The 16,177-nt window shown below is 38.9% G+C and overlaps 1 protein-coding gene across 1 annotated transcript in view; it reads right to left on the minus strand.

Annotated features, from left to right (window-relative positions):
• Positions 1-16,177, minus strand: part of EYS (eyes shut homolog) — a 909,330-nt gene that overhangs the window by 209,521 nt on the left and 683,632 nt on the right. The window contains exon 36 of the mRNA XM_064508633.1: positions 4,030-4,259. Within this exon, the coding sequence (XP_064364703.1) occupies positions 4,030-4,259 (230 nt within the window). The remainder of the gene's footprint in view (positions 1-4,029; positions 4,260-16,177) is intronic.

A 16,177-nucleotide genomic window follows, 5' to 3' on the forward strand; every position in this document is an offset into this window, starting at 1 on the left:
AATTGTTTCATGGAGGAACAAATTAATACATTTCATATTAAAATCAAAGCTTATTTACCCAAAAGGGCAATAATAATATAATAAATAACAATAAAATAATAAAGTGTAGCTGAGAATACACTGTTTAATCATGACTTTCAGAGTTATCCTTACTGTACTACCTATCTATACAGACTCTTCCTTTCTGTTGGAAGACCTAGCACTCACTGCTGAGCAATAAACACTAGATTTACACTGGCAGCAAATTTTCTATGCTTTATTTAAAACAAAGCCTGTAGAAGCTACTCATTTCCAGACAACTTTGTTAGGTAATAATAAAAAACTGAAAACACTGAAAGCAGTGTTTCAAAGGGAATTGAGGCCTCAGATGATTGCACATATATAGACTAGATCCTCCATTTGTATACTTCGGCATAAACCCAGTGATGATATCTCCAATTTAACTTTATTGCAGAGACATTGATTTATATCCCTAATTTTCTATTTCCTTAGAAAAGTAGAGATAGATTTACACTTTTTAAAATTGCCTTTTAAGCACATTTCAGATTTCAGAATCATCCAATTGTTTGGAGTAAATACACATGGGCACTATGTACTATTACTTATGCACATTCCTATTAAGAGCATCTGTTATACCTATTTCATTTGGCCCTAATATAACCATAGTGACACTTCTGACTTGAACATTTTTCTCCAGGGCTAGAACAAGCTGCTGTAGTTCATTAGTTAAGGAGCAATATAATAGCAAAGTGCAATACTGCATATAATATAATGCTATCAAGTTAAACCACATAACTTGAGGCAATGGCATTCACTTGCTTTCATTCCAGAACATGGTCTCATATGCTATCAGGAATATATAGTCGTTACTAGGAAATCAAGTAACATATCTTAAACTACATACAAAAAAAAAAAAAAAAAAAAAAAAAAAAAACCCAAAACCCAAATGCACGCATTCTAATGAAGCCAAAACACCTACAAATATTCTTGTACATAAGATGCCATAGTATGCCATGTTGACTGTTAATATGGCATTTGAGCATATGATATATTTTCTTGCTTGTTAGCAAGAAAAATGAAATGTAGTTAGTGGTACATGTCAGGCAGATCACTAGGATGAATAATAAGTATGTATTACTGAAATCTATGTGAATATATTATAGCATGATAAGAACAGCTAGTTCACAAGAAGCTCTCTCTGAGGAGTTAAGAGACAATTTCCTTGATTGGAACAAAGTTTCTGGATTCTATACATGATCATTTACTTTCTCTCTTGCAGGGTCTATAGTAAACAATTATAAAACGATTCTATTCTTGATAAAATGGTTCCCATACTTCTTGAAGAACTGGACCCTGATTGTCAGAGCATTATAATTATAGTTCAGGTGGACAGTTTCTGGTCTCATTACACTAAGTTATCAATCTTGTAGAAACCTTAGGACTAAATAATATCACATTATGTTTCAATTACTCTTCAGTCACTACATACAGCGTAAATCAAATCTGAACCTGATTTATAGAAACATACAATGAGATTGCACATATTCTGGGTTGTAGTTGCCCCAGTGAGCTGCCAATAAACTTGTTGCATACAGCAGTCCTGGCTGAGCAGGAGTTCTGCGCATTAAGCAGTAAGCTATTCAGTGTATTGAAGATGGGGTTGCTTGGTGTAAAAGCAGAACCCTGTAAAGAAAGGAACTCCTTAATTCATCTTCTCCATACCAAAGGGAAAAAAGAGAGATGTTCTTCTTCCAGGGCCAGAACTATTCATACAGAGTCTATGCAGAAAATGGATCACTGTTAAATCTCATCGTCAAGTATGTCTGCAAGCTTCAGCAACGCAAATGATATCTCTTCTAAATTTAGAAAAAAAGAAAAGACATAGCTCATGAAAACTAGACACCTCAACTATTCAAAGGACGAAAAGGTTATACAAGTAGGTTTATATTCTCAAAAGGAGCTACCTGTTTAGCTTTTTCTAAAGCTCATAGTCCGATTTTACTGAATGGGACAGTTACCAGTGCATACAAATAGGATGGTTCAGACCTAATCATCAGAGAGGCGGTTGCAACTGTGACATACTGTAATAGTCCTCTGCTTTTACTTTGCTTACTAAGTCATAATTCAGTCATGTTTTCACACTTGATTTTTTAATCAGTGACAGAAAGAGAGAGAGGGGGAGGACTTCATTTATCTAGTAAGATAAGTATGTGAAATTCCCTTGAAAATGTAATCAGAAGAGAATCAATTCATCCCATTGTATGAACTCAACAGGCCTGTACTGATTAAGTTTCAAAGGTGAAAATGATTTAGGATATATTTTTGAACAAACAACTTAAAAACAACTGTTTCACTCAGTGGTCCAGAAGCTACTTCCGCCGAGGTCTGTAGCACAATGAGGTAAGTACTCTGCCCAAATAATATGATGCAGACATAGATTATGTGAGTTTTCATTAAAAATACCAAAGAGTTGAAAACTTCCAGAGACAGACAGATCACTTGGGAGGTAAGACTAAATCAGAATAAAGCAGCAGCTAGACCCATACTAGTGGAATCCAGAAAATCTATTAGCCAAATGGAGTGGTTGTCCCACATGTACACTGATATGGCCCTATTACTGTCTATCAAACACCTCTTTAAATTTAACATTGCTTACTCCCAGAAGAAAAAACAAACCCTGTTCCCATCCAAAATACAGCAGATGATGCTGGCACATAGGATGCCAACTGCATTCTTTGGAACACAGAGGGGAATTCTAGCACTTCAAATGTACGTAAACAAGCAAAACACTTCAAAATGATTCTGAACTGCCACTAAATCTGTTATCTTTGGAGGAAACACACTTTTTTTTTTTGGTCCATTATTTTATGGTGCAGTTTGCACAGCTGCAATGTATTGAAAGTAAGTGCAAAGAGTATGCCCAGATACTAAATGTATAAAAGATATTCCCAGAATTCAATTTTAACACTGATAATTTGAAAATATATGCATATGAATTACTTTATCATAAACTTGGGAAAGGTTAAGAGGTAAAATTTCCTCTGATATCTACGATAACACACACTGCAAGCATTTTTAGAGCTTAACAGTCATTGATTGTTTTTGCACATAGTGAATGTAATGACCTGCTTTCAGTCAGTAATATAAGGTGATATTAGCTCAGGTACACTGACAATATGGCAAGGGCATTTTTATCTCTAGTTGCCTGTATTTCATACCTTGGGAAATTCATTAGGAGACTATTACAGTTATATAATGATAATCTGGACGATTTTTTTCTTCTGTACACCAGTGATGCCCTTTAAGACTAATGAGAATTTTCCACTGCCATTTATAAGCCATTGTAACTTAAAAGTTAAACAGTTTTTGAAATCAGCTATAAAATCTATCATGAAAAAGAACTTTCTGAAAAGCAGTAATGCAAAGTAAGCAGGATTACAAAACAGAAAAGCTATCAGTTGTTGATCAGTTTGTCTAATAGCCTTGATTCTTTTTACAAGGAAGCCAAGATTATTCAAAGGTTTCATTTTTACTTAAATTCTAATTTAATTATGTTCATTTGACTAATCTGTGCATTGTAAGCAGCAGTAATAGAATAAAAATATAAATGAACTGCAGAGTAAAAAAACCTTTTCATCAAAAGATCAGCAGCATTGGCAAAAAAACCTGTCTGTAGAAATGGAAAACATATCTTTTGAGGAAATATTATCCTTAATTTCATGTTACCTTTTCCTTCTTTTCCAGAAATATTACATTGCATAACATGCATTAACATTGTGATATTCCACAGTATTTTTCATTAAGTCAAGCCTGAGACTCTCACTAATGTGCCTGATTCTGATATTACCCATCTTATGCTCCAAATAAGTATTATTCTAAATACCTCAATGAATCCACTCCTGAGTTCCCAAGAATAACTGAGATGGGAAGAAGAGAGGCATGATTATCATTACCTCTTCCCCTTTTCCTGCTCCAAAGAAGCAGAAGACTTACATTTCACAGAGTATAAAAGGAATGAAGCACAGCTACCTTTCTCGCAGAACCGACCAGTGAAGTGTAATGGGCAGTCACACTGAAATGAGGTGGCCCCTGTAGGCAGGTAGGTAGGATGACAAGTCCCTCCATTATGGCACAAACCCTCCTGGCATACAGGTGGCAACTCAGGAGAAATCAGAGAGGGCACAACAGGCTCAGGCAATTCAGACGTATCTGCAGCAACCATAGGGAAAGCTGTTGACAGATGCGTAGGTACAGGAATCCTGAAAGGATGAAAACAAAATATCAAAACAAAAAAATCTCCTAATTTTGCCACTAAACTTCAACTTGTTTATTTAAAAATATTAAACTTTTTTTAAAAAAATATTAGATTTAAGGAAATATGAGTACATTAGTAATTTCCAAATAAAGTCCCCAACCTGAAATCTACCAAAAAGATAATGAAAACATGCAGTTGCTCATTCCCTCTCCACAGACGTCTCCTAAGACAGAAATGAAAGTATTTTCCCTTGTGAGGGAGAAAAAAATAACCTCCATGCATATAGTACAATTTGTACATGCTCTTACAATTCTTTTTTGGTGGATGTCAGCAGTAGAGAGGTAAGTAAACATAGAATTGTATTATTAAGTATTTTATTGCTTGAAGTTACCAAATCTTGTAAGGCCATTCTAGAAGACATGACTTTAACCTTCCCAGTGTAAAACTTATAAATAACATTAAGATACAACACAAATACCTCCTACTTGGGGGATGTAGGAAACCGGAGTAAATAGTGCCAGGACAGTAGAAATTAAATTGTCAGAATGCAGTGGAAAGTATGTTGTGAGGCAGGTAGGAAGGAAAAGAAGCTGGACAGAGGAAGGATGGAAGTAATTCAGGAGAAAGTAAATATCCGAAGTGACCCAGAGAAAACGGGTAGTAATTGAGAAAGAAGCAGAGCTCTGGAAAAGGAAAAGGGGGTTCAGGGCCTTAGGAGGGAGTCTAGAGGAGATACGCAGAGTAACAGTGATAAGGGAAGCATCAGAGGGGTTACAGAATCAGGGACAGAGACTGCTGCAGACAGCAGGAAGGGAGAGCAGCGAGATGCAGAAGAGAAAAAGAGGTAATTGGAAAGCAAGATCAGTTTATGATGAGTCTTCAAATTCCGTAAATATTGACTTTGAAAGTAAGAACTGTTAGGTTATGTGATAAAAAGCTCATCTCCACAAGCACAAAGGGGAACAGAGCAATGGAAAGTGGGGGAACCTGTATAAACCCTGCCCCAGCTGCTCCCAGGCCCATCACAGGAGAGCGCTCAGCACGTCCAGGGCTCGTCTCCACAAACACAAAGGAGCGCAGAGGCACAGTGGCAGGTGGGAACCCAAATTACCTCCTCAGAGAAGGGACCCCCTGTCCAGCTCCTCCCAGGACTGTCCCAGGAGAGCATTGGCCCTGTGGTCCAAAGTGTGAAACCTGGCAAGGTGAGTCAATGGGGGTGGCTCTTCTGAACATCTTTTGGATGAGAGGGGGGTCACTGCCGCAGGGTATGTGACACATGGTAGGATGCAGAGGAAGAGCATCTAAGGGACCCAAGTCAGAGAAAGGGAGGGACCTAAGTGATTTGGGGAGGAACAAACGTGGGAAAATAGAAGGATGCAAGGATAAAAAGGGGCTGGTCGTGTGTAAACAGGTGACTGGTCTATACGCTTCTCTGGCCATGCCCTGCACCTGATCAGTGCAGTCTCTCCTCTCCTTTCGACTCTTTTCCTGGGTGAGGGACTGTCTCTGTGCACATGAGTAGGTGAAGGTCTGAGCACCAGCAACTGAAGGGAGACAGCAGGTTGTAGGGGCTGGGTGTCTGTGTGCTGCAATGGAGTGAGTGAGCGAGCGTCTGAGTGCCAGCAACTGGAGGGGGCCTGCAGGCGGGGGGCCCGTGTGTCTGTGGTGCCACAGCTGGAGCGAGTGAAGGTTCGAACCCTAGTGAACATCCAGCCAGCCCAGCTGGCGAGGAGGTGAAGTGACCTGGGAGCCAGGTGTGAGCGTGGGTCTCTGCAGGTGAGAGCACAGAGGCAGCTGGCTACCAGATAGGCCAGGGGAGTCACGGCCAACTGCCTGGGAGACTGTGGGGTCTGGGGGTCGCTCGGGAGACCCCTTTGCGTGTGTGCATGTGTGCGTGGGCGTGTGTGTGTGTCTGAGAGTGAGGGGGTCTGTATCTGCAGCTGGAAGGGGGCTGTGGGCCTCAGGGGCTCATATGTCCAGGTGGCAGCAGCTGGTGAAAACAGGGATCAAGGGGCCAGCTCCAGGGTGGACTGAGTGTCTGAGCCCAGCTGCTGGAGGGATCCACATTGTACATATGTATATGTATGTCCCACTAACAGACCTTCCTCCTGATCAGCCAGAGAGGGGAACAGGATGAGGCCGTTGGTGCTGTTTGTGTTTGTGTGAGTGCTGAGTGTGTCTTTCCATACTGATCTGTGTGGATGGCCATATATATATGCATATATTTATACGTTGTACAGGTGTGTTGTTGTGGATGCCTACTGGGAATATTCTCAGCCTTGCTACTGGTTGAACCTGGGGACATGGAGCTGTGGCAGCCTCATCCCATCGGGCAACTGTGTTCAGCCTTCTTCCCTAACAAGAAGCCCCTGTGTTCTTCCTCCAGGAGACAGAAATCATCCCTTGTTATAGCTGTGTGGTGGAAGTTAAAAAATTGAGTCCTGGTTGTGCTTTGTGCTATTCCTGAGAACTCATTTAAGCAAAGAAATCTCAATTACAAGAAAGCCAAACAGGAGTACTTATATTATTGCCTAAATACTTTGTTATTTAAAAATAATATAGGGCAAAATTGAAATTAAATCTAATTTCTAAATAGTAGTGAACCACTCTTCCTTCTTCAGTATGTATGCATGCAGATAAGTACAATTGTATACAATTACAATCTTCTTCTTCAACTTCTTGCCTACAAAAAATATATATTCCATATAATATTGTAATCACACAAGTTTATATCAAGTATAAACAAAATTCTGTATAAAGTGTAAAGAATATACATTATTGAAACTAAAAATGACTTTGTGAATCTTTTATCCAAAAATAAAGGACTGAACCAATCCTTTCTCTCAGATATACTTCCCTTTGAACAGACCATATATGTTTAAGGGCTGCATCACTACCTATCTCTATTTTCTACCTGCATTTTTATGAAGATCCAGAGGGGTGTAAATCTACACCTAAGTTTAATCAGTTACATTTGGTACACACAACCATTCATCAGAACCAAAGCTGCTTCCTATTAAAAATCTTTTCTGGTGTCCCAATCCAACAATTCATCAGTGATTCCTGAATGGTGTGAAAGGTTCTAAATCCTCACAAAGTCTGTGGGATTTGCACATGGTGGAGTCAGTACCTTATAGCACCCAGAAACTTAATGGAGTTTAATTCAAAGAAACAGGAAAAGGATTGTTGAAAAAAGGTGAAAACAGAATTGAAAATGAAAAGGCTTTCAAATCACAAATAACATGTTTAAAGCATTAGCAGAAAACAGAGAAACAACTAAAACTAGTCAATTTGTCTAAAAAATATAAGAGAATGTTTTAAGCCAAATCACAGCTTAAATGGTGCTGCTTAAAAAACACTTCATGGAGATTAAACAGCTATACAGGTAAACTAATCATAATCAGCTCTCTGTTACATTGCCTTATTTTCATCCCTTACACAGATGCTGTAAACAGGAACTTAGACTCCCAAAGGCATTTAGCCATAAACTTCTATTTAGGCATCTATATATTTTTAGATCTGACTGTAGTTTTTTAAAGGAATGCCCTCTTTACATTATATGCTTGGAAAATGTATAGTACTTAAAAGTGTCAGCTTTTTCCCACGGTTTATATTAAGTGCTATCAAAATAAAAACAGCAGGTAATATTATGATGGAGGTTTGGGACAGGGGTTCTTCATTAAAGATAAATGGAATAAAAAAGTAATCAAGTGTTCAGAAACATAGAGCTTGCCTAAAGAGAAAGATCATCCAAAACATAAGACAGCCAAACCACATACATAACATAAAGGTGGTCAGAAATTAGGATACAGGGATTTAAAGACACTTACAAGCCATATACTTTATATGAGACGAAAGCATCCAAGAAGATGGAAGACAACAAGAAGACTGAAAATAAAACCTTAAAAGTTTTTGGAGGCTGAGGCCTTGCTGGTAAGAGGCTTGGAATTGTAAGAAAATAAGTGAATTCCTGTTTGTTTCTATTTACATGAACAGAATCACAACAAAGAAATTTCTGCGTTTTTAACCATTCTTTTCTCCTAAGGGAAATAACAAGCATGAACCTAATATTGCTAACCACTGCCTTCAGAGCAGCACAAAGAGTGTGCCAATACATGTGTTATCTTCTGCCAGGCTGGCACAGCAAATTAAAAAATGCTTTGTCACCTGCTGCTGAGATTACAACCTCTGATTAAACAAAAACACAACAAAAAACACTTCATTTTCTTCCAAAATATAAACCAAATGTTTGAGAAACTGTTAATTGACTAATAGTGAGAGTACATAGAAAATCAGACATTTATAAGAGAAATTTACTGGTAGCTACTGTTGGGATTTTGGCTTGATTTTTATTTTTTGCATGAAGAATCAAATTAAAAAGGCAAAATATAACTTGGGAAAGAATTGGAGCATAAACCAACCTCTCACTACTAGCTATTATGAAGACTCTTTAAGGACATCATCAGTTCCAGAGGATCAAAGAGTGCAAGACTTGGAACACGCAGGCAGATTATCCCTCTAATTGAGTATTCTGGCCCTGACAGAAGCTAAGACCAGATTCAGAGCAGTAAATTTTGCAATGGTCAGCTGGAACAAATGATTTCCACTTGTGGAAGTTTCACTTCCCCTTCTGACTTGAAGCTACTATTTTTCTCTAAAATAGAATCACAGGAGTGTGTTTCAGCTGGAATTTTATAAGCACAAGTAATGCAGCCTAGCTTCATCTTTCGGTTGACATTCTTGTCTAAGAAGTAAAGCTTCTTGGCAGGTTGATTCCTCCCTGGTTCATTTGCTAGTTTTTCTCACTGTGTCAGCCTTTGCATCCAGTTGTTCTGGATGTTTTGCTTCTAGATGGTGCCTGACTGCTTATGTGTCAATGCTGATTCAGGCATCCTACAGCTCCCTCTTTTACTGCAAAAGCATAAAAGACTGTGCCTGGGCTCCTTAGCGGGGCAAACATCTGCAGCTGCACTCATAATCCATTCAAACTGCTATGAATAAGTAACGACCTCGACTCAACGCCGTTTAACTAAAACATTTATTTGAATAAGGAACCAGGAAGTGTTTAAACTAATTTAGTAATTGAGGGGTTTTACAAAGTTTTGACAATGTGTGATAAAAATAAATCCAGCAAAACTTGATTCACTGATATTACCTAGCAAGGCTACAATCTTCAGTTTTTTTCTTTTAAACTTCCCAGCCTGTCACTGCATCTTAGATCAATAATGCACATGATGATGTGGTAACCTGCTGCAAGCATCAGCCCATCATTTTTAATTTTAGGATGAGTTCAAACAGCTGAGTTTGAGAGGCCTGTAACCTTGTGTTTCACAGCTGAACACATGTAAGTTTAAAACACTTGTCTAAATACAGATGTTAGTATAATCTGAAATCTTGTTTATTTTGTATTACATTCTTTACCACCTGAGGAGATCAACTGAATGGAAGGAATATAGCACCTGGGGTCATACTTACGCTGTGTTGTTAAAGCAAAAGCATGCATAGTCTAACCAGCTGTTCTTCCTCCTTCCCTATGCTCTCATTCTCTCTTCAAAAGAACATGGAATTAATATGTCTGAAGTTAGAGACACTGCAGATTAAAAAGTCAACAAAGAATCAGCTTTCTTAGTTTTGCTTCACTGTAACAGCTGCTGTCTCTACTGTCTCCTTTGGAGGAAAAGATGCCTCTTACATGTGAACTCAGAAAACCTGCAAAACAGTCGAGGTCGATAATAATGGTACTTGCTGAAAGTAATATCCCTGAATTCCTAAATTAGCAACCAAAGCAAGGAAATAAGGCCCTCCTATGTTTTGTTACATAACTACTGTAGTAGATGGCTATCTCAGAAACATTTGTAGAGTCTTAAAAATAATGACCACATAAAGTTTCCATAAGAAAAAGTCTCAAAAGAAACGGTATAAAAGTAACAAAATCCAATCACTTAGAAGGTTTAGAGGAAAGAAAAGAAGTTGGAATAAAACTGGTGATTTCTATGCTGGGCTTATAAAGTATGTCAGTTCCTCATTTTTGTCAGACTCTTGATTCTAGGGCCTCCATTTCTTGTACAATTTTAACTTTATACAAACCATCAATCACACTTCCATTAAGCTTGTCTGTGATATGTACTTTCATTTGCTGCCTGCTGTATTACTGATCATGATGCATTTCCAATAAACCTGAGACTAACCACAACGTTAAAACAATACTAGCCGTGAAAACATTACTTCACATTGTAAAGACAAAGTTCTGTGATCTTAAAATTAAAAAAGCACAAAATGTCTCATACTAAATAATCATATCCCAAATTCAATGTTATCATTATTAGAAAACCAAAAGTTATTTACTTCTTCTCAAACATATGCTGCCGTGGCTGGTATCATGTGTGTTAATTTACTAATTATCTATCAGATATGAAATGACGTGGAAAAGGGACCTGAAGACAGATCACAAATCATAGATATTTCTAACCAGACTCGCATGTATTGACCAAACTATACTTCCTACCAGAAAAACTGAGGGGAAAAAAAAACAGAAGTAAAATATCAGAGCCTGGTACTCTACACAGTATAAATTCACCTACCAAGAGAGATTTTTAAGTCCTGAATTAAGCCACTTACTGCTTAGGAAAGTCACATGATGGGATCGTAGCCCAGTAAATGCGATTTTGCCCTTCTCAGTGGGAGGCTGCAGGCCGGGCACTGCCGTGGCCGTGCTGGGGCTCAGGGTTGGCCATGGCCGGAGCTGGGCTGCACTCGTTTGAGCATCTGCGCCGGGGCCCAGGGGCTGCTGCCTGCCCTGCTCCAGCCCCAGTGCCAGCTCCATCCGCAGTGCCAGCGCCCGGCTGGCCCCTTCGGGGAGGGGCTGCCGCCCCCGGCAGTCTCTGCCTGGCAAACAATAGCCCTTTGTGTGCTCGGGGTGGGGCGGGGCTGCTGTCACCCCGCACCTCTCAGCCCCCCGAGGGAGAAGCAGGCTGGGGCGAGGGAACACAGAAATAAGCCCAAGGGGACCCCAAAACAATGGAGGAAACTGTCAGCCTTAGGAACTAGAGGGACATTGGAAGGGTGAGCATAACATCACAGAAAAGGGGTAGATAGGTGAGAGTTTTTGTCTGACAATTTTAAGGATATTACTAATGAGGCTTTTCAGCATGGATTAGATAATTTGGACTATTAGGTTGTCAATACATGAGCTGGACTAACCTTGATTTCTTGGTTCCATACATGTGTTCCCTTTTGCCCGTAACAATTTCAGAAAGTAATGGAAAAGCTGTAAAATTCTATCAGCAGGAAACCTTCATTGTATTCTTAATCTTTGCATTCAGATATTGTAAGAATTTTTTTTTAGGAAAACAACAGCCACAGGGTCTGATAATATTAATCTGAGGAATTTATTATTTATTGTTACCTTTCATATGTAACTTGAAACATGAGGAAATGCCAATTCACGCACCTGGGGAGGAATAACTCCAGACACCAGGACAGGCTGGGCGGCTGACCAGCTGGAGAGCAGCTTTGCCAGAAAGGACCCACAGATGCTGGTGCACACCAAGACGACCATGAGTCAGCAGTGTGCCCCTGCAGCAAGGACCTACCGCATCCTGAGCTGCATCAGGCAGAGCGGTGCCAGCAGGTCGAGGGAGATGAGCCTTCCCCTCTACTCAGCCCTGGTGAGGCCATGACTCGAGTGCTGGGTCCAGTGCTGGGCTCCCCAGTATAAAAGCGACATGCCACATTTGCGTTAGCTTGCCAGTCATGGCAAGTTTGCAGAAGGGCCAAGATGATCAAGGGATTGGAGCATCTGTCACATGAGGAGAGGCTGAGAGAGCTGGGATTTCTTAGCCTCAAGAACAGAAGACTCAGGAGGGATCTTATCAACACGCATAAATGAAGGACAAGACAGAGTCACACCCTTTTCAGTGGTGCCCAGTGAAAGGAGCAGGGCAATAGGCACAGACTGAAATATAGGAAATTCCACTTAAGTACAAGAAAAAAATATTCTACAGTAAGGGTGGTTTAGCTGTATAACGAGCTGCAAACTGAGAACTGCAAAGAACAGCAGACTTGTCCCCAAAGTAATTCAGCACCAGGCTGATGGACGTCATGTCTTTAGAACCCCTTTGACATTTTTCCATGAAGCAGTTTGATGAGACATGCAATGGCATGGGAGCCCCAAGGATATGATAGCATCTCTATTGCCAACATCTTCCGGTCCTTACGCACTAAACATTTGATTACTGAAGTAATAGATTTAGCCTTATCTGATATGAGCGTGATAAGGAAGTTTGTATTTTTAGCTTGTCAATAAAGTAATTTGTGGGAAGTAATTGTGGGAAGCAACTGCTTTTATTTGCAGTTTTCCTTGGTGGAGAAGTGCATACATGCCATTTTTCTTAAGCTATGACAAAATATTATCTTAAAACATACTCTTAAGTGTTTTAGATTTTGGAGCCAAAAGAAAGATTTTTCAAGGGTATTAGCATACATAGTAAAACATAATTTCATAACCCTGTGAAACTGAAAACAACAGCACTTCAGCTTAAACAAGAATAAAAAACTACTACCTTGCATATAATTTGGCAAGAATTAACAAAGCCTTTTACAGACTGTTTATTTCACTGTTCACAGCCATGTCATGAATTCTTTAAATTACAGTTTACTGATTTCATTGAATCCACAGAGCAACAGTATATCTGTGAAATAACCCTACCGGAGAAACCACATTTATCACTAGGCACAGTAAAGGTGAGAATTAAGAGATTGCAGGAGAAGGACTACTTTTGTTCAGCAGTCTATACCTGAATCTTATTTCCTCACCCATCCCAGTTATTCTCTGATTCAGAAGAATCAGATGTCTCTTTTCCTAATAATGTATGTAGGAACAACTCGTAATTAGGTATATCCCTCTTAAAAATTAAATTCTCCGTGTATGTTCCAGGCTCTGAAGCCAGTTGCTCCCTTCTACCAGACATAACATTTGGTAGCAGAACTCAATGATACTGTAGTTGCAGCTTTCCATTTAAAAATTCTCAGTTGGTATAACACCATTTGCAACTGCTATTGCACACACAGCATCTGATTTAATGGTGCAGACTCTTAGCAGTGCAGATAATATTCTTGATATACAATGCAGCTGAGGATGTGAAAATACAATTAACAGATATAATGAAGTTTATGAAAGCTCAGTTTACAAATCCAAAGGAAAAATAACAATGAGCTCGACGATGCACAGTATGCATAGCAATGTCAGATATGAAAAAGAAACATCAGATATGGAAAGAGAGGTGAAAGAAAAAAGGAAAAGGAAATACCTGTACTAAGAGACATAGTCCTGCTGTGCTTGCTTTAAAGCATGTAGAATCCATACACTTTACAACAGATACAAGTTAATACATCAGAATGTGCAGAATCAATACTTTATGTTAAAAGTCTAATACCAAAAGCCTTCCTGAACAAAGCCTTTAAAGGGAGCCTTCCTTAGATGAGACTTCCTTCAATGATGTTTGCAAAACAATTCTCTTATTCCCTAAGTTTTGGAAATGGTAAATACAATTTTTGCTAGAACTTAATTTCTGTACTCCTTCTACCTGGAACAGTGTCAAGGCTTGCATGTAGAAGTGAGGAAAGAACCTCTCAGTTGTTCACACTGATCTTTACTTTGGGTTGGTTTTGCTGTTCCATAGCTTGCTTTCTTCCTTCTTTTTAAGCCCATCTTGACTATCATCACAACATTAAACTTGAAACAAGAGAGAGTAAACAAAACTACTGAATACTTAGTGGGCCAGTACGCAAATCTTATACTTTCTGGCAAAATCTGTCTGAACTTTCGCTTTGTGGTTTCCACTGTGTTTGTCTATGGTCACAGTCAGCAAACCTCTTCCCAGCTTCATCTCTTAGCTCCTGTTAGTTTAGATAAACACCACTTAAAATGTCTGAGTACTGAATTTTCTGTTGACTAATGCAACTCATTTTGTTTCTTGAGACTGACACCATTGCTTTTGAAAAGGAAAATTACTTTCCTTCCCTCTTCAAAGCTTCTCTCAGTAGACTAGTAAATATTAATTAACATGGCACTGTGCTTTTCCTTCTGAAAGGCCACTGCAAGATTAGAATATAATCATAATTTCTGCACCCTTCCTAAGTGGTTGAGTAAATTTTATGTGGTAAATTGAGTTTCTCTAACAGATGTTATGAGAGTTATCTAACATATCACAATTCCAGAATGGAATTACTACTGCTTATCTAAGCTTCTATCTAGTGTCAAGAGCTATAGAAATTCTTTCATCTCAGTGATGCTATCCATAACTTAGACTCCAAAATCAAAGGTCTATCTATCTATGGCATATTATTATTGCAGGATGTTTCTGTGAGGGATGAGGGAGAATCACACCTAGATCATGGATACACAATTGATTTTCTATGTAATAATTCATTTCAGGTAAGACTTCAGCATTGTAATTTTCTTCACTGTAGTAGCCAAACTTTTGGGTTTTGTCCACAATGAAGATCTACAGATGACTACAGCCCTGCCTTCCCATACAAATCATGAGAAAAATGAGGTGCTTCAAAAGCTATGTTACATTAAAAAAACAATTGAAATACTATAAAACCCAAGTCTGCACTCTGAAGAACATTCTAACCAAAAGGATGGGGAGCCGTATTCAAACACTTTCCATATCTATCTTGAACACTATGAATGTTTGCTCTATGCAAGATGGAACAGACCAACCAAGTGGTTTTGAGAATATTTACAGCATTTCTGGTAGAGGACTGTTAAGTTTTTAAATCCAACAGGCAGGACACCACTGAAGTCAAGCATCTGATAAACTGGAACAGCACTCTTACCACTGATCTAAAGAATAAAAAGGGAAAGCAGGTACATACCATAGTTAGATATGTCTTGTACAGAGTTTCATCCCAATTTCTTCTGAGCATGGGCAGTAGAGCTTACCCTCTCTGAGACATATTTATGAAGAACAAGTAGAGGTGTTCTCTAACCCCAGCACGAATGAGAAGTCTCAAGAGTTCATGAGTTGCTTCTCAAAATGCACAGAAACACACCCTTAGGCAGCTTGGAAATTTGATTTCAAAACCAGATGATGATGATTTACATGCTCCCTTGATTACGTTACAGGTAAGAAGCACTTCTAAGGGTCAGTATATTGGTTTTAGGTGCCTCACATGAGAATTCAATAGTTTAGGCATCTAAGTCATTTTCATAGATTGAATCCCTAATTTCTTTGTGCATTAGTCTTCCCAGATGAAGACAACAGAACTTGCTTATGTAATAGAAGTAGGGAAGGCATACATTGCTTTGTAAATATTAATTAAGATTATGAGAGGGAGAGTATTATGCATTCAAAGACTGTGTTACTGGAGACAGATGGGAATATAGTAAGGTATTCTGTATCAAACACTGTATTAAAATTACCATGAAAACTGGCCTACAAACAAGATGAGACAAACGTAGGAATTATTAGTACTGAAAGAGTTAAAAATGCAGAGCACTATTATGTATTATCTAGCCTTTCTTATAGATTTAATTTCTAATTACATCTTAATACTGGAGAATGGCTGGCATGCATAAACACAAACATCATTTATTCATCAGTAATCTGGTATTTAATTAAAATATTACTGCATTCTTATTCAGTGCATACGGAAGAACGGTGTAAATATGAGAGGTCAAATCACAGAATCACGGAATGAATCACAGAATGGTTGAGGCTGGAAAGGACCTTTGGAGATCGTCTAGTCCAACCCCCCTGATCAAGCTAGGTCACCTACAGCATGTTGCCCAAGACTGTGTCCAGGCAGCTTTTGAATATCTCCAAGGATGGAGACTTCACAACTTCTCTGGGAAACATGTTCCACTGCTCAGTCACCCTCACAGTAAAGAAGTTTTTCTTTATGTTCAGACAGAAC

The sequence above is a fragment of the Dromaius novaehollandiae genome, chromosome 3, assembly GCF_036370855.1.
Source record: "Dromaius novaehollandiae isolate bDroNov1 chromosome 3, bDroNov1.hap1, whole genome shotgun sequence".
In the NCBI taxonomy this organism is placed as follows: Eukaryota; Metazoa; Chordata; class Aves; order Casuariiformes; family Dromaiidae; genus Dromaius; species Dromaius novaehollandiae.